The sequence below is a fragment of the Patella vulgata genome, chromosome 3 (genome assembly GCF_932274485.2).
Source record: "Patella vulgata chromosome 3, xgPatVulg1.2, whole genome shotgun sequence".
In the NCBI taxonomy this organism is placed as follows: Eukaryota; Metazoa; Mollusca; class Gastropoda; family Patellidae; genus Patella; species Patella vulgata.
In genome coordinates, this window is record NC_065881.2 from 36,430,094 (window position 1) to 36,457,321 (window position 27,228).

The window sequence follows — 27,228 nt, forward strand, 5'->3', positions numbered from 1 at the left end:
TCGCAGGTGCAGCTCAGGGGTTTTGTTAGGGCGATAAGTTCTTCATCTGTGAACATACTCTCAAAGCATGCCAAGTGTTCACGACTATTTATCATATCACAACCTACATAGGTATTTGCATTTCAATATCCCCTACTTTTTTGACGAGTATATATACGATTAGAAGGTCACATTCCTGTGATTTTACAATCTACCAATTCTAACGTAGTTGTCATTTTATAACAATACCATGCACCGTGAAATTTACTTGAGTGAAGGTACATAATATGTCAAAGGTAGACAAAAGTCTGATTCATAAAATACAAGTTACTGAATTATAATTACCATTTCCTTTCCATCATGCGAAATATACAACTTTGTGCACATAACAACATTCCTGGTGACGCTTTACTGACAGAAGATAACATTTTAATAATGTCATCTTTACTGTCTAATGCTTCACCTAAATTATGAACAGAAATTGAATAAAATGAAATTAAAATTATGTCTTAATATGTCTATGTGGTGTTATCATAAAGGCGCAACGCGGTAGAAGATCAATAAACATTTTCCATGTTGAAATTTAGAAAAATAAAATACGCGCTTCAGTGTGTTCTTTGCTTAGTAATTTGGGTGATTAAAAACGCAGGTGAGATATCATATTGGCTTTCGTGTTGGTAGCTATATAAATTATATTCTTTAAGTGGCATTTAGTAACTGGGCAGATAAATAAACTATAAACATACTTATGGAAAACAGCTACTGATTTATAAATCAGTAGCTTTTTTCCATAAGTATGTTTATAGTTTATATATAAATTCTAGTTCAGACATTACAGCAAATTAAAGATGGCGAAACGTAAGCATGGGTCTGAAAGTCTATTTTTGACGTTTACATGTATTCTTGAATATTGAGCATTAGCTTACATAACTATTCTATAAATATTCTTCAAGGTGCAAAACAGTAAAAAATACAGACATAAGCCAAAGTACCATGGGATTACCATGATGCTGTATTTATGATTTATAAACAGGAACTCGTCATTAGATTTAAATAAGGTCTTACCGTGATTGGCATGTCTGCCAAAAAATCTCCTAAAGATTTGATTTGCTTTCAACTGACAAGTTTGGGGTTGCATAGTGCGTTTCATATCTTCTACACATTTCCAAAACAATAAAGGTTGCAAAGCTTTTTCATTTATTAAGTAAAGACGAAAAAATTCAAAATGCTCTCTGGTCGACAAGACCTCCATAAAACTTCTGCAAAATACAAAATACAGTCCATAAATAAATAAATAAGAAAAATGGGATCGTTGATATTTTATGATCGCAAATGCAATTGAACAAACAATCCATAATCCTATAACAGAAGATGTAAGGATTTCAGAATCTCCCGAAGACAAGTTTCTCCAGAGTTTTGGTTGATTTATAATATTCAAGTCTTACCTTGGTTTAGTGGGTTGAACTAACATGGTGCCATGTCTCCGTAGTAATCTGCCATCTCTTCCTTTGAGACTGGATATGCCTTCTAATTCTAAAGCGTCATTCAACTCCTCTTCATCTACTAGCATTTCAACTTTCTTTGAAACTTTCATCGCCTCAATTTTTACTTTTTGGGGATGGACTAAATTTTTTAACCACTCTGTAAATACATTAAGGGATTATAAAGTTTATGCGTAAATAATCCATGACTTTGGGTAAAAATTGAAACCGCCCAGAATTGTTCTGCAAGGGGCAATAACTATAGCCAAAGATCTGTCCTTTAAGAACACAGTTCATCTCTGATCATTTCCCCAGTATCAAAATATTACTAAATAATTTATTTTGTTTACAAAATGCACTGACTGAGGAATGCTTTGACGAATGAAATTATGTGTAATTGTTTTACATTCTTAGGTATAAATGATACCATCATGAGACAAATGCCGTGATAAAAAAGATAAATTATTGTCTCTATACATACATAATTTCATTAAAAATACATGTAATGTATTACAAATTAATGTATTTCAAATTATAATATGTAGGTACATGTATATTATTGTTCAACATAGAGGATGATAATATTACCTTGATAAACAGGTTGATCTAAATAACTACACAAACTACCAAATGGAGTTTTCATTGTTCGCCATATATTTAATGGACTATTGTATGTGGAACCATCTGCATCTAAATATGAAGAATTTAGAATCGACATACAAATGTTGAGTCATTAATATCAAAATTATTTTCTATCCAAAACAATAAGACGTTAATTTAAAAAAAACCTGATTGTCCAAAATAAGTCAAGAGAAACAAACGCTATGGAATAAATACCCGATTTGGCTCGGTTTCGTGAGCATGTGCCTTGAGTGAAACCCCAATGATTACCTATCTATTTTGTTACCGACATTCATATATGGATCTTATTTAATAACAGTTGAGAATTGATTTATCTAGTTGCTTCATTTTTGTTTTCATTTTCATTGTTCCAGATTGCCCACCTATAATAACGCTCGTATTAGGCTTACTGAGTACCATATTTTATATTATGTGAGTTTACAATTTTACTTGCAAAATCTTTTTTTTTATGAAATGAACCTGTTCAAGAGTGACATAAATGGGGGGGGGGGGCATTGTAGGCCTTTGAGATCTCAGCCTCTTATTTAAGTTATATGTGATTGGGTCCCATTCTAATTTTGATGATTTGCAAACTGAATTTATATACATACTTACTGCCGTACGATAATAATATAGCATATTCAAAGCTTCTGAAGCTCGTCGCATCACAAAGTTTAGTTGTCATTGCTTCATTAACAGATGATTGCCACTTTAAACTTTCTTCTGGTGAATTGGATTTGTCTTCCATTAGCATATCGTACGGTGTTTTAGATTGGTCGAGGTATACAGGACTGGAGCCCGCCTCACCTGTGGTAAGAGTTGGTGACGTATCGGTACTATGGTGTATGCTGGCGTAATAGTTTAGCCGTTTACTACACTATTTAAATTGAACGTATGAATATTAGAGAATACATGGCGGTCGATTAAAGATACATTATAGGAGATTAGATAAAGAGTTGGCAGTTCTCACTATAATAGTTAAAAAACTAAATAATGTAAAGGGAATTTGCTGAAACTTTTTGTCAAATTGATCGAATTTGAACCAAGATTTTAGCGATTGAATTTTAGGCCTAGTCTTGATCATCATTACTAAACATAGTTTCGATTATCCATTTCATGATTAAATCATGAATGAAAGTTGAGCAGCAAATGGGATCCTAATCCAGTAAATATCGCAGGCTAGCGTTGACATCGAGAGTTGATAACGGACTGGATAAGTTAATTAATATTTAATTAATAATTTAGATAACATTTCAGGCTTAAAGAAAGACCTGCAATAGACAGATTTAGCTATTGCATAATGTATGTTTAAATCGGAATGGAGTATGATTTCAAGCTCTTAGAACATTCGGGTCAGTTATATTTATATTTTACGGTACTAGCCTACTACAGTCAACAAATTTTATAGTATTAGACTTAATGGGTTTTTTTACACTTACAGAAGCTGTAACAAACTTTCTTCTATCATATCTGATGAATTTACGCCAAGCCAGATGTAAAGCCTTCAATAGAAGTATTAATATATATATATATATATATATATATATATATATATATATATATATATATATATATATATATCGCTATTTTAAACACTTATAATGATCAAATAGCCTAATAAAATGAAACAATTCATCAACATTACTTACATTGCTGATTAAATATTTGAGTTTCAAAATATGTTAGAAACTGCATCTCAAAAAGCGTTTCTTCTGTAATTTTCAATAATAACACCAAGAGTTTAAACTCAAAAAGATAAAATAATCACAAAGTTAACTTGGTTTAATTATTACCATTAACGGCAGAGATATAGAGAATCCCCTACGAGTCTTTTTTGACAGCAATTCAGCCATTGCAAAGTCCTTTATATTGACCCAGTGTTTCAATCGAGGTCAATTAAATAACAATAGTTCATTTTTAATAATAAAAAAAAGTTACTTTTAATAAGAAATGAACTGTTCTTTGAAAATAAAAAAAAGTAGATTCTTTTCAACTGACCAATCAAATTCGTGTAAAGCGATATCTCCTAAGGAGATATCGCAGTAGATTATGAAATATATTTCACAAGCGATATCTACTGTAGAATGTACTATTGGGTGATAAATCTCTATAAGTAAACATATAGGTAAACTTACACTTGAAACAAGATCATTTGCTGCATATAACAATGATTCGTCATTCTCTTCTGATAAACTTTTAATTAAAGCTAATTTTAGGCTTTCACAGAATATTTCATTTTCCTCATCATTTGACAACAGATATCTTTCGACTATTCTTTGTGCAAATTTTTGTTTTATGAATAATACGTTTTCTTGTTCTAGTTGGTTGTAATAATGAACATCATTCCAGAATGATAAACATCGATTTTCAAGGGATAAGCCTTTCGATCTTAAAAACTTTCGAAATGGGAATCCGGCTAGGTGATCTGAAGCTATTCCACACAATACTTTATCGCTAACACGTATTTCAAGTGGTGCCACGACCCTACAACCATAGATAAAATGTTTTATAAGAAGTGGCATTGTTTCTTGTTTTGGTCGTTCGATACTGGACAAGGTGGTGCTACTGATACTGTTCTCGGCTATGTTAGAATTAGATGTTATTTCTAATAATGTACTGGCTGAACCCATAAATAAGGTTGGGTTGTATAAATTAGAATTGGTTTTCTCACTGGGACTTGTTGTTAAACTATCTCTGGTGTATATAGAATCATCAGGGCTTGATAAACGTTCTTCTACAGAAGACTTGGCGTCGAGTCTCATACCTAGTGGAAAGACATTATACAGAGCGGGCCAAAAAATCTTACCCATTCTGAATGTTACCCTCTCTGATCGTACACTATTTTTTTTTTTAAATGTGAATACTCTAATGATTGTTGTCAGAAAGGGGTCACAGAAGCATGAGTTTTTATTGGATACTAATAGTCTCATATTTTGTCATTATTTTGAACACGGTTCAATAATTAATGACATACTCAATCCATGCACCCCTTCTCTGGATTACAGTTGCTACGCTCACATTGGAGTTTGTATATCGAGTGGAATCCTCCGAATTTCATGTCGAATGTTTGCCTGCGGGCCTCAATTGTTTCCGGATTTGTTGTTGTAGACTCCCTCTTTCAAATAGCACCAAACGAAATAGTGACAAAATAGGTGACTATTAGTATCCAATAAAAACTTCAGGCTTCTGTGACCTTTTTCTGAAAACAAATTATCAAAGTATTCACATTTAAAGAAGTAGTGTACAATCAGAATGGGTAACATTTCTTGGCCCACCCATGCGACAGCAAATTTCAGTTTGAAAATGACTCACTAGTTCTGGATAGTATCACTTTGAAGAAGCTGTGAATAGTCAGAAGTAACACGTCTGACTGCCAATAAACCTACCTCCACACAATGATAATAGATCTGTAATTGTTGTTTGACCATCTTTATCCTCCTCTTGTGTGGTGGTAGCAGCTGCCTCAGTTAAATAATTACTGTCATCATAACAAGACGATGTTGTAATAGAATCAACGTCTGTCTCATCACCATCAGTAACAGATGGAAATAGTTTCCTACATTTTAAAAATTGTTGTATATTGGCTACGTCAGTTTCTGTAACGGAATCTTTTTCAAATAATTCCTGGAAAAGGGAGTTGAGAGGCTGTTGGATTAACTGGAATTTTATGAAGGGCGGGAGAACCACACTACGCATAACAACAAATTAGAAGACAAACTCTACATACGTAAATCGACGTGATTATAAAAATATGAATTATAGCAAATCCAATCGTGGTAAAGAATTTAAGTAAGATTTAAAACTCTCATGTTGTTTAGTCATTTGCCAGTGGAATAATCTTTAATATTTTCTATGTTAACCCGCCCTCTTGCATGACGTCAAAAATAACTTTCAAAGACGCCGATATTATTGGGGAATACTGACTAATTTTGGCTTTGTATAAAATAATTGTCCAATAATTAATGTATAGAAATAAAATGAAAGGAGGTGTAGAGTTCTACTTTCTGCTCCAGCCGGGCTAATGAAGCAGCCATACATTGTGCTTTGGGTGAAATTTTATCCAGCAGCGGCGTTTTCGTGTATTTTTCATCGAACTCGACCATGGCTCTAACAGATGTATAGTGTATCTACCTGTAATTTTGGTGTAGGTAAACTGTTGATTATATGTATGATATATCTAGGTAACCAGTACCGTGTTAAAGCTCGCAGTAATAAGGTTTGTAGGGAAATAAACGTATCTAAAGTGTCCGTGTCAAAGTTGAAATCAGCAAACCGCACTTTGACATCAACAGCACTGAGCATGTGTTCATCCTCTTCGGGGATTATTTGAAAATTTAGAAAACCTACAAAGGAAGAAAAATATATACATGTTAAACGAAGATGAAACCGTACCCGCATCCCCGTTACAATTGATAGCATCGAAAATATTGAGTTTATTGAAGTTGTCCCTTTAAACTCCAGTGAATCTCAAACCTCTATCCCGGAGCCAACCGAAAAAGTTGTAAAATCCCCACCCGAAACACTGTGTGAAGATGGAAAAAAAAAACAAAAAAACAAATGACGAACCATGATAAACAACTTCCTTATAGTTCTCAGCTAATTCCTTATCAGCACCACTTATCAAATATGTCTGCTTAAATCTGTTTATTTCATATCTTTTGTCTTCCACAGAGGCAATACGGTGTATTTTTTTTGCGTCTAGCCAGCACTGATAGACCTTCTCTCCGTGGGTTCCCTTTAAAGCTTCTCGAAGTAATTGCATCCCCATCACATGTCCTAGTAAATTCCTTATAAAGTTTTTGGAAGCATCTGGATCATCCATGCTTACTGCGAAGTAAATAAGGAAAATTAAATGTAATTCATGAATAAAATGAAAAAGAAAGTCAAATGATGAAATTGACAATGAATGGTTATTGTGTTGCAATTGATGTTACACTTTGGTGACGTGCTATTATAAGGAAGAAATAGTGTTAAGCATCGCCTCGGACATTTTGAGATTAACAGATGGTTAATTTTTATTTACCACTAGCTAAGTTACCCTACGCTGCCCGAAGGTAATGGGCCAGTCTAGAAAAGTACCTTTATTATAAGATCTTTAACAACCCAATAATCATAAATTGTCAATTTCATCATTAAATATTGCACCAAATTGAAAATAAATAGCACCATTAAAAACTGGTTAGTATGAAGTTATTTAAAAATTTATCAGTTCGGTAACAAACGCAAAAACATACATACAAACAAACAAACGTTATCTTATCTCTCATGATTATATTATTAACTCATCAGTATTTCAAAACAAACCGAATCAATTTAGTCCAGAGTCGAATGACCTAGCCGCTCAACTGTTTATCTATATCTGTTCGTTTTCTTTTTGTTTTAGCTTGTTTTATTGGTATACTTACACGTATCACCCTTGCCGGTTGATTGAAAAACTAAAGCTACATGTTGTAGTTTACAGCATAGAAGATATTCTAGATATAGATCTGTATTACAGAACAGTGAATATCTTTCTGTATATAACCACTGTAATAGTCTTTTTCTGTGGACAAACTGGAAGAAATAATATTATACACTAGCAGGATACCCGGCTTCGCTCGGGGGTCATAACTCCGAAACCGGAAGTGGTAGACTAACGCCACCTGGTCTATGTTACTCCCCGGTCCGAGCTACCCCTATACCCCAAATTTCAGACTCGGGGCAGACCTAGTGTAGCCGCCAACCCCGAACAGACCGGCTTCGCTCGGGGGTCATAACTCCGAAACCGGAAGACTAACGCCACCTGGTCTATGTTACTCCCCGGTCTGAGCTACCCCTATACCCCAAATTTCAGACTCGGGGCAGACCTAGTGTAGCCGCCAACCCCGAACAGACAGACAGACAGACAGACAAGCGACAGTCACAAATATATATATGTTACAGTCAATGTCTACAATCAGGCAATGTGTACAATGCCTGAAATAACCAGTCAATGTGTACATTGCCTAATGAGGCCAGTCATTGTGTACATTGCCTAAAATTTCCAGGCATTGTGTACATTGCCTGATTAATTAGCCCAATTATTGTACACATTGACTGATTGTTGAAGAGCGATTATTGAGAAGACTAGATTGCCACAGATTTCGTTCTGTGATCACATAGGCTTCTTTTCATATAAAAGATACTTTAATAGGTTCTTTGTGGGTTATCATATGTTACAGTCAATGTCTACAATCAGGCAATGTAAACAATGCCTGAAATAACCAGTCAATGTGTGCATTGCCTAATGAGGCCAGTCATTGTGTACATTGCCTAAAATTTCCAGGCATTGTGTACATTGCCTGATTAATTAGCCCAGTTATTGTACACATTGACTGATTGTTGAAGACCGATTATTGAGAAGACTAGATTACCACAGGTTTCGTTCTGTGATCACATAGGCTTCATTTCATATAAAAGATACTTTAATAGGTTCTTTGTGGGTTATCATTTGATTTAAAAATGACTGATTTTAAAAATGACTGATTTTAAAAATGACTGATTTTAAAAATGACTGATTTTAAAAATGACTGATTTTAAAAATGACTTTGAAAATAAAATGACTTTGAAAATAAAATGACTTTGAAAATAAAATGTACTTCATGATTAAATTGACTTTAAAATCAGTCATTTTTAAAATCAGTCATTTTTAAATCAAATGATAACCCACAAAGAACCTATTAAAGTATCTTTTATATGAAATGAAGCCTATGTGATCACAGAACGAAACCTGTGGTAATCTAGTCTTCTCAATAATCGCTCTTCAACAATCAGTCAATGTGTACAATAATTGGGCTAATTAATCAGGCAATGTACACAATGCCTGGAAATTTTAGGCAATGTACACATTGACTGGCCTCATTAGGCAATGTACACATTGACTGGTTATTTCAGGCATTGTACACATTGCCTGATTGTAGACATTGACTGTAACAATAACTTATATAGAAGATAGATTCAGTCTCTTTGTTTTTAAAGTAGTTCATGCACAATGCACAATGGAATTATTGCTATTCAAGTTATTCACCAAATAACGCCATTTTAAGCGATTTTAATTGCAAAAAATGAAACAAAAACGTGTTATAAAATTTTAAAAAAAAATGAAATTGTTCGATACACTTACATCCCTCTGACGCCTGACAGATGGACAAAACTCAAAATCTCTTTCGATGACATCATATATGACTCTTTGCCCAAATACCTTAAAATAATAAAATTTTGACATTAGTAAATCGAAACCATCAACAACAGCAAAATTGTCAAAATATCATTTCTTTTCATTCTGGGTTATCAGATTCCTTGACAAGAAAGTACATTTTAAGGTAGCACAGACGACCCGCTCGATATCGTCTTTAACCCCCGGGCGGAGTAGGTGGTTCACCTTCTTAAAAGATATATTGGGTATATTCCAAATTTATTTTTTACCGGTAAGGACAAGTATACATTGAAATAATCAGTAAAGGTTCTATCTTCAACCAATAATTCAAAATCTTCTAAACGTGGTGGATCTTTCTCTGTAATAGAATGAATTAAATATTGTAAAAATACTATAGACAACTTTGTTTTATTGAAGAAGTCGTCTCAGATATATACGAAATGCAATCATGACTGTGTGAAACACTCTTTCCCTCGTCGCTTATACCCCCGTAGCTATGTGATAACTTGCCAAAGACATAAATAAAAATTTCCCAAACTGATAGCTATACCCTTGTATTTGAATAACAATGTAATGAATTAGATTATCGCTAGATTTTTGGTGGCAAACATTGTGGCAGGGGTGCTGCAGAAGCTCAAATTCCATTGGATTTGTTTCTGGCTTGTCGATAGGATGGACTTTATTAAGCTAATTTTGAAGCAAAATGCTCTCAAAACTTTCTCGGGTGATTCGCTCCCTGACTCCGAAAGGATGTTTTTTCTAATACCTAGGGGTAGAATTGCAAATGGTTTTAAGAGCAAAATATTTTCTTAGGTCTATTGGCAACATAATGATCAATATTTGCCGTGGAATGCGTTTGCAGGGGCACCGAGGGCACAAAATATAAAATCTCGATGGGTAATAGATTTTAAAGAAGGATTTCAAATCTTCAAAATGTTTTCGTGGTCTTCACTCACTTAACCCTGAAATCAGTGAAAGGATGCTTCTACTATAAGTTATAAGGGCATAACTGGTTCAAACTCGCACACATTTTTGGGGAGTTACTGACAATAGAATGATAGAAATTTGTCTCCTCGGGAAGATTTGCAAGGGGTGCTGAAGGCGTGAAAAATGAGTCGTCAATGGGGAATATAATTCACAGTCATTTGATTTTGCTCTTCCTCAAGTTCCTGCATCAGTTATTAAACCCCACTAGTGCGCCATTCCTATCCCCTCACCCCCTCTTCTACCCCTTGCTTGCCGCGGTGTGATTGTCGCGTCTATCAGTTCAATTCGGGGCTGGCTAATTGTGCCATTTAGAATTAGAGTTGAAACAATACCTTCATACCTGTTATGTCAAGTTCCCTTTCAAGCAATTTGGCCTTGTCTTGGAGTATGTCCACCATGTCGATCATAATCGTATGACGTAATAAACACTATATTCCGTCAAAGCCTATAGAGAGAGATACGACTTTGTATTCCGAAAACTAATTACGTCACTAACAGTAGGTGCGGGAGGATCGCACTACACTTAGAACAAGAGAAACCTGCGGACAAGACAAACTACATACAGCAAGAAATAAACAACAGATATCAAATTTCGATGTCTGGAGGCTCGATCACTGGAAATTCCAAACTCTTCGCGTCATACATTTTAATTTTTTTTTTTTTTTTTTTAAGTAGATCTACTTGATAACGAAAGTTTAAACTTTACCCGTGTACGATGTCGACATACTAGGCTACCTTTTCCTTCAAGGAACTAATATTACGCTGAGTAGAACGAGTCAAGGCGTTCAATATAAATTTGGGCATTGTCTATAAGGCATTTAACTTTCTTAAATCAGTGTATTATTGCTGAAAATTATGAAAAATCTTTTTAAATCTGGCAGAATATAAAATAGAGTTCCTTAAAGCTGATGATCGTCATTTGCATTTATCGGACAACTTTCACGATATTGTTACTATTGTAATTTGCAGGGGATTAAAAAATGAAAACAGCAACAACCTCAAATGACGATCAGAGACGTTGGGTTTCGACAACGAATAACCGTTTCTGTGTGGCGAGTTGGTTTGTATCGGAGTTCAGACAAAGAAGATCATTATTAAAATTCCGCCCGTCCTGAGTTTTATAATGATATCAAAGGACATCTAATGGCGGTCTGTTTCCAGAAGAATATTCATGAGAGTTATCTTTATCTAGTACTAGTTGATTACATAGGTGTTATTGATCTTACAAACTTTTAAGAAGGCTGCGACTTCTGACATGTGATATGTTTTTTTTATTGGTTTGATATCGTACCGTAACCTAATAATTTTAAAGGAATTATAATAAGAAGTGTATAAATAATGCATGCGAAATAGAAACAAGTCATTCTCTGAAATCTATTATCAATACGCAATACCGCTAGCCGATCCTTCACTTGTTATTGAGAATCAAGTTCACCTTATTGTTCACGTTTTTTTTTGCCATGCAAATAAATCGAAAGAAAGATGATCATCAAGTTAAAATGGACATTTTGCGTTTCCATTATTTTTGCGCTGTGTTTTGTATTATATATCGGCAGTACAAGAAGCCAACGTATCCATCAAATCGGAGACAAACAGAATGTTGATTTTGAAACTGTTCACAGAAAAGTTAGAGAGAGCGGAGAAAAACCAAAGACTGAGGATAGGCCTACCCTCAAGTCAACAACTATTACCACCAGAAGAGTGTTTATCAATGCACCCCCAGAACCCGTCTTAAATAATAGGTAGATCTATCAGTTTCATTTTATATTGTTATTGACTAGATCATAATATGTAACAGGCATTGTCTCAGTAGAGTGAAGCTGAGTGATGATAGGCTATGTTGTCAAATTTTAAACCTTCATCACATACACAGTAGAATCTGTATTAATAAGTAGCTACTCAAGCGAATTTGCATCACTGACCGCTTAACAGGAGTGACCTCTTAATAAAATCTCAGTGTTTGTTAGTGCTGACATCAAGTAATTTTTATGCTTGGATGCATTGCCATTGGGAGCAAACGTGAATACTTGCACGGGCAAATTTGGCTGTCGCTGAAACTTGCTTGGAACGAAAATTCTTTGACTCAAATCTCTGATATAACTTCTGTAACAGTAAACGTGTCATTTTGTACCAACTGTCTACCATTGTGATGTATTCAATAATATTGATCCATTTTTGTGAAGAAAATCCATGAATTAATTTTATTGTGTCGAAAAAGCAAATGATGTCCAAAAAACATTGCTGAATTTGTCACCGATTTTCAGGGGGTGTAACTCTGTAAGTAATATATGAGGCGCTAAAACTTCTGTGTAGCAACAAAGTGGCAATGGAAAATCGATACTAGATGATCGTGACAAAACTTGGCTTTGAGGGTACTTTTAGTTTACATACTCAATCAGTATCAAATAATGTTTCTCGTTATGTGTGAAAACAATGATCAGCAGATCAGGGTTTGTCATTAAAATTTAATAAAACAAAAAATTAATTAACAGATAATCCCGGGTTTATTGTTATTTTCACAGTTCTTTTTAACAGGATTAGCAGAGTTGCTACGAAGTTAACGAAGTACGAGGGTGTAAATGTATTACGGGTAGATAGGAAAGTGGTACAGATGATTCAGAAAAACATAGCTAAAAGACGTTCCTGTGACGTAATATGGCCAATAATTTGCATAAATCCAATATGGCCACAATTGAAACTTAAAACTCCAATATCTCGGGATTGGTTTAAGGGACTATCCCAACTTGAACAGCGTCTAAAAAATAAAAGTATGAGTACTATGAAATTTAAGCGCCAAAATATAGAGGAATGCTATATTTACCCTGTCCCAAAATTTAAGCTCAGAATATTGAGTTGTTTGGACGTGAACGTCAAAACTGCTTATCCGGACACGTAACCCTTTTAAGATTTCAGTTCAGTTTTTTTGATTGGGTGACCTGATAATCGATTCCCGTTCCTTTAGAGGTCTATACAGTGAATGACCTATGTGCTGTAGTTGACAACGAAAGGTAAATTTCACCTACACATTATTTTTATAAAATAAAAGTCTGGTTTTATCCAGACACCGGTCTCCAATTCCAGATTAAGACTAACAGGTTTAAGTTGTTTGAAAATGTATTACGTATACTGAGTTAGTTGCTCGGCCCTAAGGTATCGGATTTTAAGGGATTTTAACACAAAATTAATCAGTTTTATTCTCCAAAATATATTCGGGATTGACCGTTTAAGTTTGGAGGATGTAAATGTATTACGAGTAGATAGGAAAGTGCTACCAAAGAACTAGAAAAACAATGCCAGACGACTTCCTTGTGACGTCATAACGTCATACGGCCAACAATTAGCATAAATCCAATGTGGCCGCCATTGGCACCTTAAAACTTCAATATCTCAGGAATGGATGAGTTTGGAGGGTGTAAATGTATTACGGGTAGATAGGAAAGTGTTACTAAAGAATCGGAAAAACATTGCCATATTATGTCACCAGGACGTCGTAACGTCATACGTCCAATAATTAGTATAAATCCAATATGGCCACCATTGGAACCATAAACATCCAGTTTCTCGCGGATGGCTGAGTTTAGAGGGTGAAAATGTATTACTTGTATCATCTTGTCAAACAATTCATATATATCTTGAATATCTATATACATGTCGTCAGTTTGTAAAGGTTTTAACAGGAATATTGTACTTGGTTTCTGATAGACCTGGATTTCAATTATGGACCGTACAATTCTTCTGCTAGCAGTTCTTCTTTATTGACGATTTCAGGGACTTTAGTATCAAGTATGCAATTGGTTCAGGTTTATGCGAATCGTTGACTATGAATTTAAATCTTTAAATTGGCGTCAGGTGAATTAGTTAACAAACTTGTCTGGTCTAGTTCTGGAGCGTCTGTCCATGTGTCTCTAGAAGGTCGTTCAATGTAATACTTTGGTCCTTTAACTATTTATTGGATATTACATTCTATAGAGTCAAATCCCATGTACTAATGAAGTGGAATGATATTTTTATATACATTATAAAAAAAAGAAATCAGTGATATTTTGGTAAGATCCTTACCATTGTCAAAACATCCTATCTGTTTATGACATGTGGTTGATCCTTGATAGACCAAATACGGTAATGTGCTCCCCCTGGTTTGGGGTAAATTGGGGTGCTTATTCCATATTTGGGAAGGAAATCAACGCCTAGGTCAGTCAATGGCGTGCAGAAATTAGGGAGTTATAAAAGAGGGTGTTGAGTGAAATTGAGCAAATTTCACCCTGATATTCTTAGCAGCTATCATCAATGCTTTATTGAAAACATGAACATAGAAACCTTGCAAGCAGTTTAATAGTAAAGCTGTAGAAACGAACTAACCCGTAGTTTTATTTTACGATCACAAAGGAAACACAACAAGGAAGTCTGACATTACTACATGGTTACTGCTTTAATTTCAAATAAGAGGTACAGAAGTCGTATGCATTCAAAGTACCGATCAAAAATCCTGGACTATAAATATGATGTAGCTGTATCGTGAACGCTGAATGAAATAGGTCTAAAATTGCTTGGGGTATCGCCGCTTTTACCAAACATAATAATAATATTAATAATCGTTTTCTATAGCGCTGAACATTCAGTCAAACTGCTCTGTGGCGCTTTACAACGTAGATATGATTATAAAAAACATACATATATATACAAATAAACAAAAGAATACAAAGGAATATTCAAGTTACTGCATACCAATGGAAAGTGAAGTATTTAAATTATAGTTTTAAAGTTTGGGTAAAAAAACGGGTTTTTAGACGTCGTTTAAATATAGCCTATATTTTGGACTTCCAGAGGCAATTTGTTCCATTCTTTTGGTGCTGCGTACATAAAAGCTCTCTCACCAAATTTTGACTTATGTACTGGACATACAAGTTGGGTTTTATGAGATGAACATACGGATCGAGTAGGCACATATTGTTTAATCAAATCGAAAAAAAAGGATGGTGTCAAAGGATCGTTTAAACAGTTGAAAGTGATTGTGTATTCTTCAGCAAAATTGATGCAAAATGCACTCAAAAACTTTATTGTTTCTGGTCCAAGTAATACTTTTCTGGAGGTGTGATGGATTTTGTTTAATAATCTTGCTGCAGATTAGTGTGGCTGCTGTTTTGATAAATTTCTTCTAGTCGAATTATCATAATTGTCGAAGAATTGTCCAGGTTATTCGTTTAATCATTACGTCTTTTCACATTGTCTGCCCATAATACATAAAATATTAGAGTTTAAAGATTTCCAAAAGCGGCCATATTGGATTTATACTAATGATTGGACTATGGCATTATGACGTCACATTGACGTAATTTGGCAATGTTTTTTTTCTGATGCTTTGGTAGCACTTTCCAACCTTCCCGCAATACATTTACACCCTTGAACTCAACCATTCCCGATATATTGCAGTTTTAAGGTTCCTATGGCAGCCATATTGGATTTATAACAATTGTTGGACGTATGAAGTTATGACGGAACAGGGACGTTATAGATTATGCTTTTTTATACGCCCACATTGAAATCTGGTCGTATATAGTTGTCGCTCCCGTCCGTCCCGTCGATCCGGCGTCCACAAGCAATTGTGGACGCTCTAGAGGCTAAAGTTAATATCGGATTGACTTTAAATTTATACACAGTATTTAAGGTCATGAGGCGAAGAAGCCTATTGATTTTCAGCGATTTCCGATAATTACTGCCAGAGTTACGGCCCTTGATCACTTTGAAAAATCTTGTGGACGCTCTAGAGGCTAAAGTTAATATCCGATTGACTTTAAATTTATACATAGTGTTTAAGGTCATGAGACGAAGAAACCTATTGATTTTCAGTGATTTCCGATAATTACTGTCAGAGTTATGGCCCTTGATCACTTAAAAAAAAATCTTGTCAAAGTTATAGGTCAAAGTTAATATCCGATTGACTTTAAATTTATACACAGTGTTTAAGGTCATGAGACGAAGAAGCCTATTGATTTTCAACAATTTTCGATAATTACTGCCCGAGTTATGGCCCTTGATCACTTCAAAAAATCTTGTCGACGCTCTAGAGGTCAAAGTTAATATCCGATTGACTTTAAATTTATACACAGCGTTTAAGGTCATGAGACAAAGAAGCCTATTGATTTTCAACAATTTTCGAAAATTACTGCCCGAGTTATTGCCTTTGATCACTTCAAAAAATCTTGTAGACGCTCTAGAGGTCAAAGTTAATATCCGATTGACTTTAAATTTATACACAGTGTTTAAGGTCATGAGACGAAGAAGCCTATTGATTTTCAACAATTTTCGAAAATTACTGCCTGAAATGTGAAATGTGGTTGTATATTGTTGTCGCCCACGTCCGTCCGGTCGGCGTTCAGGCTAAAGTTAATATCCGATTGACTTTAGATTTTTACACAGTGTTTAAGGTCATGAGACAAAGAAGCCTATTGATTTTCAGCAATTTCCGATAATTACTGCCAAAGTTATGGCCCTTGATCACTTCAAAAAATTTTGTGGACACTCTAGAGGACAAAGTTAATATCCGATTGACTTTAAATTTATAAACAATGTTTAAGGTCTTGAGACGAAGAAGCCTATTGATTTTCAACGATTTTCGATAATTACTGCCTGAGTTATGGCCCTTGATCACTTTGAAAAATCTTGTGGACGTTCTAGAGGCTAAAGTTAAAATCCAATTGACTTTAAATTTATACACAGTGTTTAAGGTCATGAGACGAAGAATCCTATTGATTTTCAGCGATTTCCGATAATTACTGCCAGAATTATGGCCCTTGATCACTTTGAAAAATCTTGTGGACGCTCTAGAGGCTAAAGTTAATATCCGATTGACTTTAAATTTATACACAGTGTTTGAGGCCAAGAGACGAAGAATCATATTGATTTTCAACGATTTCGGATTATTACTGCCAGAGTTATGGTCCTTGATCACTTTGAAAAATCTTGTGACACTCCAGTGGCTAAAGTTATCATCTGATTGACTTAAGATTGATACACAGAGTTTAAGGTCTTGAGATGAACAAGTATATTGATTTTCAATGAATCTTTATGACTTGAAACAGCTAAATCCATGATCTTAAAAGTTTCGTTTACTAAACTGGGACAGAACTTTATAAAAACCAAACAAATTCTAATGGTTTTCTGATAATTACTTAAAGATACATTATGGGAGATTTTAATAGAGAGTTGGCCATTCTTGCTATATCAGTTCAAAAGTAGATGATGAAAGAAGAATATATTGAAAATTTCAGTCAAATTACTTTATTCTGAACAAAGTTATCACTATTGTAATTTTTGACTAGAAATGGGAGTCAATTCTCTCTTCACTGTCTCCGAAAATAGACGATCGTTTGATTGACAGGCGTTAACTCCACCTACATAATCTCGATTATCAAGTAACGTTTTCAATGGGTGTGGTTTGAGACGGGGTTGCAATTCAATTCGTATCACACTTATTTTTACTACAAATTAAAAATAAGACTTTTAATATATAGATAAGAAGCAAAAGTTTGAAAGGAATGGACCAAATCAATGAGGCATATTGTTAGCCTGCGTGTACTCTTGTACTGTAACTGGTAGGCCTGCGTAACTCCCGAACAGTGATCCCATGGAGTTGCAATTCAACTGGGGGTGATGTAAGCTGCGATGTTTATCAATTTCTATAATTTTTCTGTAAACGCAAGTGACAAAGGAGCGTAGCCTATAATACCGATATCCAAACTCTCATTTTAACCACAACTAAACATAATATCAAGGCCGTATACATGTATATCGTACTTTTAATCAAATTGACTGACATGCGGCCTCGCTCAACAGCGGTCTCGTTTCGTACAATCTATCATTTAGCCTCGATCTAAAATTATTTACGGTAGTATGACGTCAACGTAACGGTTAATCTCCGCTTACGACGCCATTTAAAAATTTAATCAATCAACGAAATCCTGTTTTAATATAGCTGCTGTGGGCTTATGTTTCGTTGCCTGCAACCTATCTTCAATTCTTTGGTACCACTTTTATATCTACCCCTAATATAATTTACACCCTATAAAATCAATCACTCCTGAGATATTGGAGTTTTAAGGTGCCATATTGGATTTATGATAATTACTCAAAAACCTATCTTTTTATTTTGGATTCATGCTAATTGTTGACCGTATGACTTATGACGTCACGAGGACGACACCTGGCATTGTTTTTCTAGTTTTTTGGTAGCACTTTTCTATCTACTCGTAATACATTTACATCCTCCAAACTCAACCATTCCTGAGATATTGGAGTTTTAAGTTTCAATGGTGGCCATATTGGATTTATGCAAATTATTGGCCGTATGACGGTATGACGTCACAGGAACGTCTTTTAGCTATGTTTTTCTGAGTAATCTGTACCACTTTCCTATCTACCTGTAATACATTTACACCCTCCAAACTCAACCATTCCCGAGATATTGGAGTTTTAAGGTGCCAATAGGGCCATATTGGATTTATGCTAATTACTCGAAAACCTATCTTTTTATTTTGGGCAATTTTTGTTTGGGAGACCTTCAGGGATCCCTCTACCAGATTCCGTCGAGAAAAATTCTGTTGCAATTTGTTCTAGGTTATTTATTATTTTTACCGGACTATCATAATTCTTATCCGATTTAAAAAACATTTGAATATCACTGTTATACCCTAAGGATGGTTGAGTTTGAATTTCGTAAAAATCGAACCAAAACTGACAGACAAAATGGCCACGCCTCGTAGTCAATAGCGTAAAAATATGGTATATCAATGTTGTGGACCCTGTAGAGGTCAAAATTTTATTCTGATTTTGATGAAACTTGAAATGCATGTTTATAACCCAAAGATCTTGGTTGCTTTCGATATTCGTGCATATCGGATCGTAACTTCCTGAATTATGGCTCCTGATTGTATGAAAAATGGCGTTTTTAGCTTGGGGTCGCTCTAGAGGTCACAATTATTATCCGATTTAAAACGTTTGAATATATCACCGTTACACCATAATGAAGGTTAAGTTCGAATTTCGTGAAAATCGGGCCAAAACTGCCAGACAAAATGGCCGTCCCTTGAAAATCGAACCAAAACTGCCAGACAAAATGGCTGCCCCTTATACGCAAATAGTGTAAACATCTGGTATATTAAGGTTGTGGACCTTCTGGAGGTCACAATTTTGTGCCGATTTTGATGAAACTTGAAATGCATGTTTATAACCCAAAGATCTTGGTTGCTTTCGATAGTCGCATATATCGGATCGTAACTTCCTGAATTTTGGCCCCTGATTGTACGAAAAATCACTTATTTTTTTTGAGCTTGTTCTCTGTCCATCTCTTGCAAAATGTAGGCATATCTTGCATGACAACCGCTTGTTTTTTTTATAAATACCAAAAATTGTTATCAACAACAAGTCATACCATACCGTACATCGGTTTAATTATCGGTAGATAATTCCATGTCTTTCTATTTCTTTTTGAATATTATTTCTATTGTGCAAAACTGTTCAGAATTTTGCGTCTCGGTAACACAATTAATTTCCGAAAATCCTGGCTTCATTTTGAAATTTACAGGGCAATGTATCCATACGGTTATACTCTCAGTTATTAACTATATGCCTATATTAATCACAAGTACAACTTCATTTTGAAATCCACAGAGAATGGAATTTTCTGATGGCATTTCATAGATCGCGATCATGCCTCAGCCAATCAACGCTTTGAATTCTATTACTGTAAAAGGTATCATGCCATATGAGTTATTCTGTGCTTAGGCTACTTTATTGGTTACTCTGGTTAAATTTAGTGCGAAACTTGCACAAGTTTTTCCCATGGGCTGCATAATCAACACACACTACCCAGTACCCAATAATACATGCAATCTGCGATACATGTACCTCTTTTGACAAGTGATTTTTTGTTTTAAATTTAAATACATTTTTATAAAGACAATAAACGATGTTTAGACAAACCGAACTGTTCTTATCAACAATGTTTCGATTTTAGTTTCTGTTGAATAAACCAAAAAAAAAAAAGGTAATTTAATCAGGAATATTATTGATGTGAACAGACAGAACGTGAATTAAATATGGAAATTATTGAGAAGCGGTGGCCTTTTTTTCATAGTTTTTATGGTAATCATAAAACTCTGAAAATGGACTAATAACCACAGAGCATTGGGATTAGATCCTGCGTTAATAGTTATGAAATATTATCAATTAAAATTATGAAATAAAGTGTGTTTATTTGTAAATGTTAGCCAGAGTTGCATATAATTGACAGGGATGTAGGGCCTAAAATAATTTATTAAAATATGTACCGGGTATTTACAATTATGGGGTGATGATGATGTGGAAAGCAATATTTACGAGTATTCGTATAATCGGTGATATATACAATCAGTTGTATCCAAATTAATTTTATTGTCTTCAGTTGCCATTTTTATTGGCAAAACTCAAACGATTGGAAAGGTCACGCGTTGTTGTGATTGCAACACACGTGATTGTCGAAATTTGTCAATCATTGCCCCCTTCAACATGTTAAGATGGTTTAGCTCATCACGTGACATGTACAATATTGTGATGAACTTAGTCGAAAATACAAGCAAAAACATTGACTTTTCAAGAGAGATCTTTTTTTCCGTTTGGATATTCAATTGTGCAATGGATTTTATTCAACCGGGGGTGATTTCAAACACATAGGCAAGTTTATAATAACAATTATTCAGTAGTTTAAAATTTACCACGGTTCAGACAGTAATTAAGTTTCTCAAGTGATGCAAACAATGTTAAATAATTTCTTTTTACCAAATTGATTTTAATTTAGATCGAAATTGTATGAGTATTGGATAAATTACCGAGTAATTTTGTTTAAAAAAAGAACCAAAAAGTATGAGAATATTTTCATTGACGTCATGTGACATCATTGATTAGACGTGTAATCTTGCATGGAGTTGGACTAGATTTGATAGAGGGGAGATAACTCTATGTTGACATGTGCATTGCCTGTTTTTCCAAGTGTACCCTGTTCCGGTCTGAATTTTTGTCACAGTTTTTGGGACACAATAACTCTCCTTCTAAGCTAGAATGTTCAAACTTGGTGTGGGTGTTTATTAGGTCAATGCCTTGATGGAGTTCGAAGATGAGAATTTTCTTCTCAGGGTAAGCAGAGATAAGCAATTTGATTAGTTGATGCTTTTGGGACACGATAACATTAATTCTAATTCTAATTAAGTGAGAGTGAAGACACTTGATGTATAGTTTTATCACATCAATACCTTGACTAAGTTCGATAGTGTGCATTTTCTGCTCAGGGTAAGCAGAGCAATAAGCAATTTGATTGGTCGATACTTTGGAACACAATAGTATAACTCTCCTTCTAATTCAAATTTGGTGTAGACTTTCTTTAGGTGAATGCCTTGGTATTGATGATGAAAATTTTCTGCTTAGGTTAAGGAGCGATAAGCAATTTGATTGGTCAGGACTTTGGAACATAACAACTCTGCTTTTAATCAAGGTAGAATGTTTAAACTTGATGTAGATGTTCATTAGCTGAATGTCTTGACTGAGTTCAATGTTTAACATTTCAAGCTAAGCAGAGCTAAGAAATTTCATTGGTCGATGCTTTGGGACACAATAACTTTGATTCTATCAGTAGAGGGTGATGAAACTTAGTGTATAGTTGATAATCAGTTTGATTGCTTGATACTTTTGAAAAAAATAAATGTGCGATTAATTAATATGTGCCATCTATTTATTTTGGGATTTCGGCGGGGGATATCGGCCTCACTGTTTGCTTGTTTTTCAACCAACAGTCTGTGACAGTTTCAGTTACGCTCCTGTGTTACAGAAAAGAGCTTTGCTCAAGCACTGCGCTTTGCGTGATGGTTTAGAGCTTTGCCTTATATTAAAGCATCATAAAAAACAGGCAATGTGATATTTACTAATGTCTATATAACATTTTATAAATGAGCCGAGAGTGGCTAAACTTAAAGTAACTACATACATGTACATACTCAACGATAGTCTACTAGAAATGGTTCCACTGGCACTAGGGCTGTATATTGCGGTCAGAAATCTAATTGCAATATTTTGATAAAGTCAGGGTTTATCACAAAGCACAATTTTATTTGAATAGTCTTATTGTTTTTACAACTTTGGTCTTGGACACTTATTGTTTACTGCAAAACCTATGATTTGACTGATTATGTGAATACAAATTTCACTTTAATTGTTTTTACAACCTTGGCCTTGTCTTTACAGACTTATTGTTTACTGCATTGTGACTTGATTTCCTATTGATCAGGCACCAAAACGTAATGCACAGGCATATGTTTGTACATTTAGCTTAACATACCCACATAGAAATAAAAGTGAAACTGTACTGCATAATTCTTAGATTTTACGTGGCTAACATCATGGCCACCTGTGTAGGCTACATAAAAAATGTTGCTTTACAAATTAAAAATGCATTACCGCAAAGAAAAATTGTTTGGTGACTATTTTAATGGTTCATATTTCATTTATTTATACACAAATTTTGACAGTATGTGTTAAAATAAAAAAAATTTGTTTGAGTCTATCTTACTTGCTGCACTCAGCATCAACAAATATACCAATTGTAGTGGAGATCAGATTGATGCTACAATATTGCAGCCAACTACCAGTACAAGACATATTCTTATAGAGCTGGGCGATATCCCTGGTCGTCCCTGAAAACAGATATTGCGATATTTTCAGAAAATATATATTGCAATATTTTATAACGTGTCAATAATTTAAATTTATCACCTTTAAATGTAAATAAACATGCATAAAAAGTTGGAAATACCCCCCAGAGTATTCACTTGACACTTTTTAGCATAAATACAGGACCAAATTTACAAACAAAATTTAATGAGCTGGTTCAAATATAGAGATCTATCCATGAAAATTTGCTCAAGATGTTGGTCTATGTTGTTTATTACAATTTTAATTTCCAATATATTAATTATATTTTATTTAAATTAAGAATATTTACATATGAAGGAGGCACAACAAAGTAAAAAAAAAAAAAACATAAAAAAAACTTGTCTTCTTTCGGCTGTTTTTATAGCTACGGGTATGATTGGATTCTGTTAATTTATCCTTGCAAACTCATGTGTTCTCATTCAAGCATGCCTTCTTGAAAATGCATTTTACAATACAAGAATACGAAATTAAACTATAAAACATGTACTATGTCAAAAAGTGTCCATTCAATTAGTCAAATAGTGATTTTTCGAAACACGGACCTCCATGACACTTTCAATGCTGAATGATAATCAGTCTACCGGTAAGCCTACTCTCAATATATACACAGCAAAAAAAAGTTCAGCACCCCCCTGATTTTTCACAGATTGGTTAACTTCATGAAAGTATAGTATGAAACTAAGAAAAAGAAGATAAGCAAAACAAATTTTAATTAAAAGAACAATCGTTTGGTCATTTGGAAGTGAAGTTTTGTAACGGTATGAGCACTAAAAGTGCATGAAAACACAGAGTGAAATTGAAATGGAATTTCATCAAAAAAACATGGGTGTTTAAGTATTGTCATTTCAAGGTGTTGGTGTGTGCCACCCAGTAAAAGCAGTTTAAATAAAGTTGATCAATGTCCCGTCCCCCAGGAATCACAAAACATCAGTAACGTGTGCTGCCACCACGTGCCTGAATAACTGCAGCTGTTTTTGTGGAGGAGGATTCCTTCTTTGTACCCAACTGCCCATGATGTCCCAAACATGTTCGATTGGGTTCAAATCAGGAGACATTGCTGGCCATGGAATTCATGTGACAGCATTATTTGCCAGATGTTGGTTTACGGCACGTGAACGATGAGGTCATGGATTGTCGTTCACGAACAAGGGCCTTGTGGCAAGTCTGTGGTCATCGAAATGATCAGTAATTACAGGATCCAGAACCTCCTGAATGTAGCGAGCGCCTGTGAGTGAACCTTGTATAGTCACCAAATCCAGTCTACTGTACAGTCATAGGAGAAGCCTCCCCAAACCATTAGGGATCCTCCACAAAATGTTCCTGGGTGAAGACGTGTATTCCTAGTCCTCCATACGCGGGCTCTCCCATCAACAGCATGCAGGAGGAAATGACTTTTGTCGCTCCAGTGTATTCTCCTCCATGATCTTAGGTTCCACCTCTGCCTGGAGCTGTGGACGCCCGATGACCCTTCTGGCTCTTAATCCAACAGCTTTGAGGCAGTTTCTCACAGTCTGGTTGCTCAAGCGGCGATGAGGTAACCAGACCTGTTTCACTTTCAGAAGGGTGCTTGAACCAAAAGGCTGTGGTAGCTTTTGGTCTTCTAGAACGGGGAAGAAATCAATCGACAGTGCTACGTATAAACGCTCTACGCTTAGTAAGGATGAAATTATATCCAATCACAGATCTGTACTCACTTCATTTGGTACTCCATGTGGAGATACCTATACAGATCTGCCCTTGTTATATTGGATACCTGAACTACATAAAAATCCCTACAAGCAACATTTTATAGCCGGTTCATCCCGTTGTTCCACAAAACCACTTTCAAAAGTATTGACATCTATACTAACGGCAGTAAAAGAGGGTATTCAAAAAAACTGTGACAATATATACTCTCGTAGTGGTTTTAATCAAATGTGGATATTAAAAAATTCCAAAGAATTACTTGATGGTTTACAATCTAGATCATTTGCTTCAATCTCATCTATACAAACGTTTGACTTTTCTACTTTGTACACTAAAATTCCCCATAGTAAATTAAAAGCTCGGTTAAAAGACATTATTCACAGTGTCTTTTCATCTAAATCGGGAAATGTTAGATATCAATATTTAGTTGTTAATTACAATTCCACATATTTTGTTAAGAACCATAGTGATTCCAAAAATAAATTCACCGCCAACAAGATGATTCAGATGTTGGATTTTTTAATTGATAATATCTTTGTTGAATTTGGAGAATAATTTATCAGCAAGTGGTAGGTATCCCCATGGGCACCAACTGTGCACCTTTGCTTGCTGATTTGTTTCTCTATTCCTACGAAGCCGATTACCCTCGTAAAATCAAATAAACGATTAGTCAGACATTTTAATTTCACTTATCGATATATCGATGATGTTCTATCACTGAATAATCCAAAATTTAGTGATTATGGAGAATTCATATATAATGATGAGCTCGAAATTAAAAACACTACAGACAGTGACAATTACGCTTCCTACTTGGATCTGCGTCTCGATTTTGACAATTGACATAAACTTAGTGTTAAATTGAACGATACACGTGATGACTTTGACTTCCCGATTGTTAACTTTCCATTTATTAGTAGTAACATTCCAATATCACGAGCTTATGGAGTGTTTGTATCTCAACTAATTTGTTACGCGAGAGCTTGTTCATTTTATTCTGATTTTTTAAGTAGATCGAGGCATTTGTCATCTAAGCTTCAACTACAGGGATACTTGCGAACTAAACTGATTAAAACCTTTAAAAAGTTTTATGGGCGTCATATTGACTTGATTGGTATATATAACATGTCTCTCTCGGCTATTATTCTAGATATATTTAATTGACACGTATACAATCTCCCTGATAATGTCTGTCTACTACATCGTTAACACTGTTCATCACGTGCATTTTGCATACATGCATTTTGCGTAACATTTTTTGCTGTTTATAGTTGGCATTATTTATATTTCTGCTTCATTAAAATTTATTTCAATTAGAAAATCAATGATTCCTTTGGAAAATCAAAGTATCGGTATGAATAAACAATTCGTCAAGATTCATAAAAAATGAACAGAAGCAGGAATAATACATACGGTATCGGTCGGGTGGAGAAGTTTGCAAACTTTGTGTTTATAACAGTATTTATTCATCATTAAGCAATAAAATATCGTAAATAACATAAGAAAAGACATTTTTTCACTATTTATGTTAAATATCCAGAAAAATCAAAACCGTGATATATCGCGCTATATTTGGTTTTTCGATATTTTTTTGTAGACGGGCCCATTTTTGACATCTGCATTGAAATGTTGTTGTATATTCCCATCGGTTTGTCCGTTGCTTGTTGACTCTCTACAGGCTAAAGTTAATATTCGATTGACTTTAGATTTATACAGTGTTTAAGGTCATGAGATGAAGAAGCCTATTAATTTTCAACGATTTCCAATAATTGCTTCCAGAGTTATGGCCCTTGATCACTTTGAAAAATTATGTGGACGAGCTAGATGCTAAAGTTAATGTAAATTTATACACAGTGTTTAAGGTCATGAGACAATCGAAACAAATTCTAATGATTTCTGATAATTAGCCTACATAAAAAAATGTGTTGTTACTCGTAATCGAATTTTATTGTGTTGTAAATGTTTACTGACAAAAGAAAAAACATGTGACAACGCTTGTTGACTGCCCGGATGACTTAGCTGCTGTGAGCATTTGTTTCATTGCCTGGCAACCTATCTTAATTTCTGTGACGGTTTTATATAGAAAAACCGAAATATCGCCCTGCTCTACATTCTTATTGCTTCCATACAAATGGTTCCACATACATTTTAATTATGGAGATTTTACTTCATTAAAAGCAAATTTTGTGTATGTGGCATTTAATGTTTAAGTCCTATTTACACTTTCTGTTAAAATGAATAGCCATACAGAGAGTCACAAAGACTGTTAATAATCATGACCTTATTTACAAGAAAAAAAAAAAACGATGTAGAAGATGTCAATGCCTATACCATATTTACAAATATTTGAATTTTATATTTCCAGTAGAACCAATAACAGTGAACAGGATGAAAATACAACAACAGCTGTGCCTATTACTACTACAGTTAAACCAGACTGTCCTACTAAAGATACAGCTCAACAAGAACATGCTAGCAGTCTCACTATATTCTTTATATTACTTGTAATTGGTAGGTTCCCAGGGTAACATAAAACATAAAGATATGTTGCCAGGCAACCAATAA

General features: G+C 34.6%; 2 protein-coding genes across 3 annotated transcripts in view; one reads left to right on the top strand and one right to left on the bottom strand.

Moving 5' to 3' along the window:
- Window positions 1-10,285, bottom strand: part of LOC126815244 (uncharacterized) — a 29,048-nt gene extending 18,763 nt beyond the window's left edge. Inside the window, exons 1-11 of the mRNA XM_056100050.1 lie at window positions 10,276-10,285; window positions 9,525-9,613; window positions 9,223-9,300; window positions 7,541-7,634; window positions 6,573-6,908; window positions 6,213-6,301; window positions 5,464-5,543; window positions 4,219-4,565; window positions 1,425-1,620; window positions 1,045-1,238; window positions 325-442 (exon numbers count right to left, since the gene is read on the bottom strand). Of these exons, the coding sequence (XP_055956025.1) occupies window positions 325-442; window positions 1,045-1,238; window positions 1,425-1,620; window positions 4,219-4,565; window positions 5,464-5,543; window positions 6,213-6,301; window positions 6,573-6,908; window positions 7,541-7,634; window positions 9,223-9,300; window positions 9,525-9,613; window positions 10,276-10,285 (1,631 nt within the window). The remainder of the gene's footprint in view (window positions 1-324; window positions 443-1,044; window positions 1,239-1,424; window positions 1,621-4,218; window positions 4,566-5,463; window positions 5,544-6,212; window positions 6,302-6,572; window positions 6,909-7,540; window positions 7,635-9,222; window positions 9,301-9,524; window positions 9,614-10,275) is intronic.
- Window positions 10,286-11,695: 1,410 nt separating this feature from the next.
- The window catches only part of LOC126816706 (sodium/hydrogen exchanger 8), a 62,478-nt gene continuing 46,945 nt past the window's right edge, over window positions 11,696-27,228 (top strand). Inside the window, exons 1-2 of one of the 2 annotated variants that reach the window (XM_050543450.2) lie at window positions 11,696-11,984; window positions 27,029-27,174. In XM_050543450.2, coding sequence (XP_050399407.1) covers window positions 11,725-11,984; window positions 27,029-27,174 — 406 coding nt within the window. In that variant the 5' untranslated portion in view covers window positions 11,696-11,724. The remainder of the gene's footprint in view (window positions 11,985-27,028; window positions 27,175-27,228) is intronic. The other variant, XM_050543451.2, reaches the window with a different exon arrangement.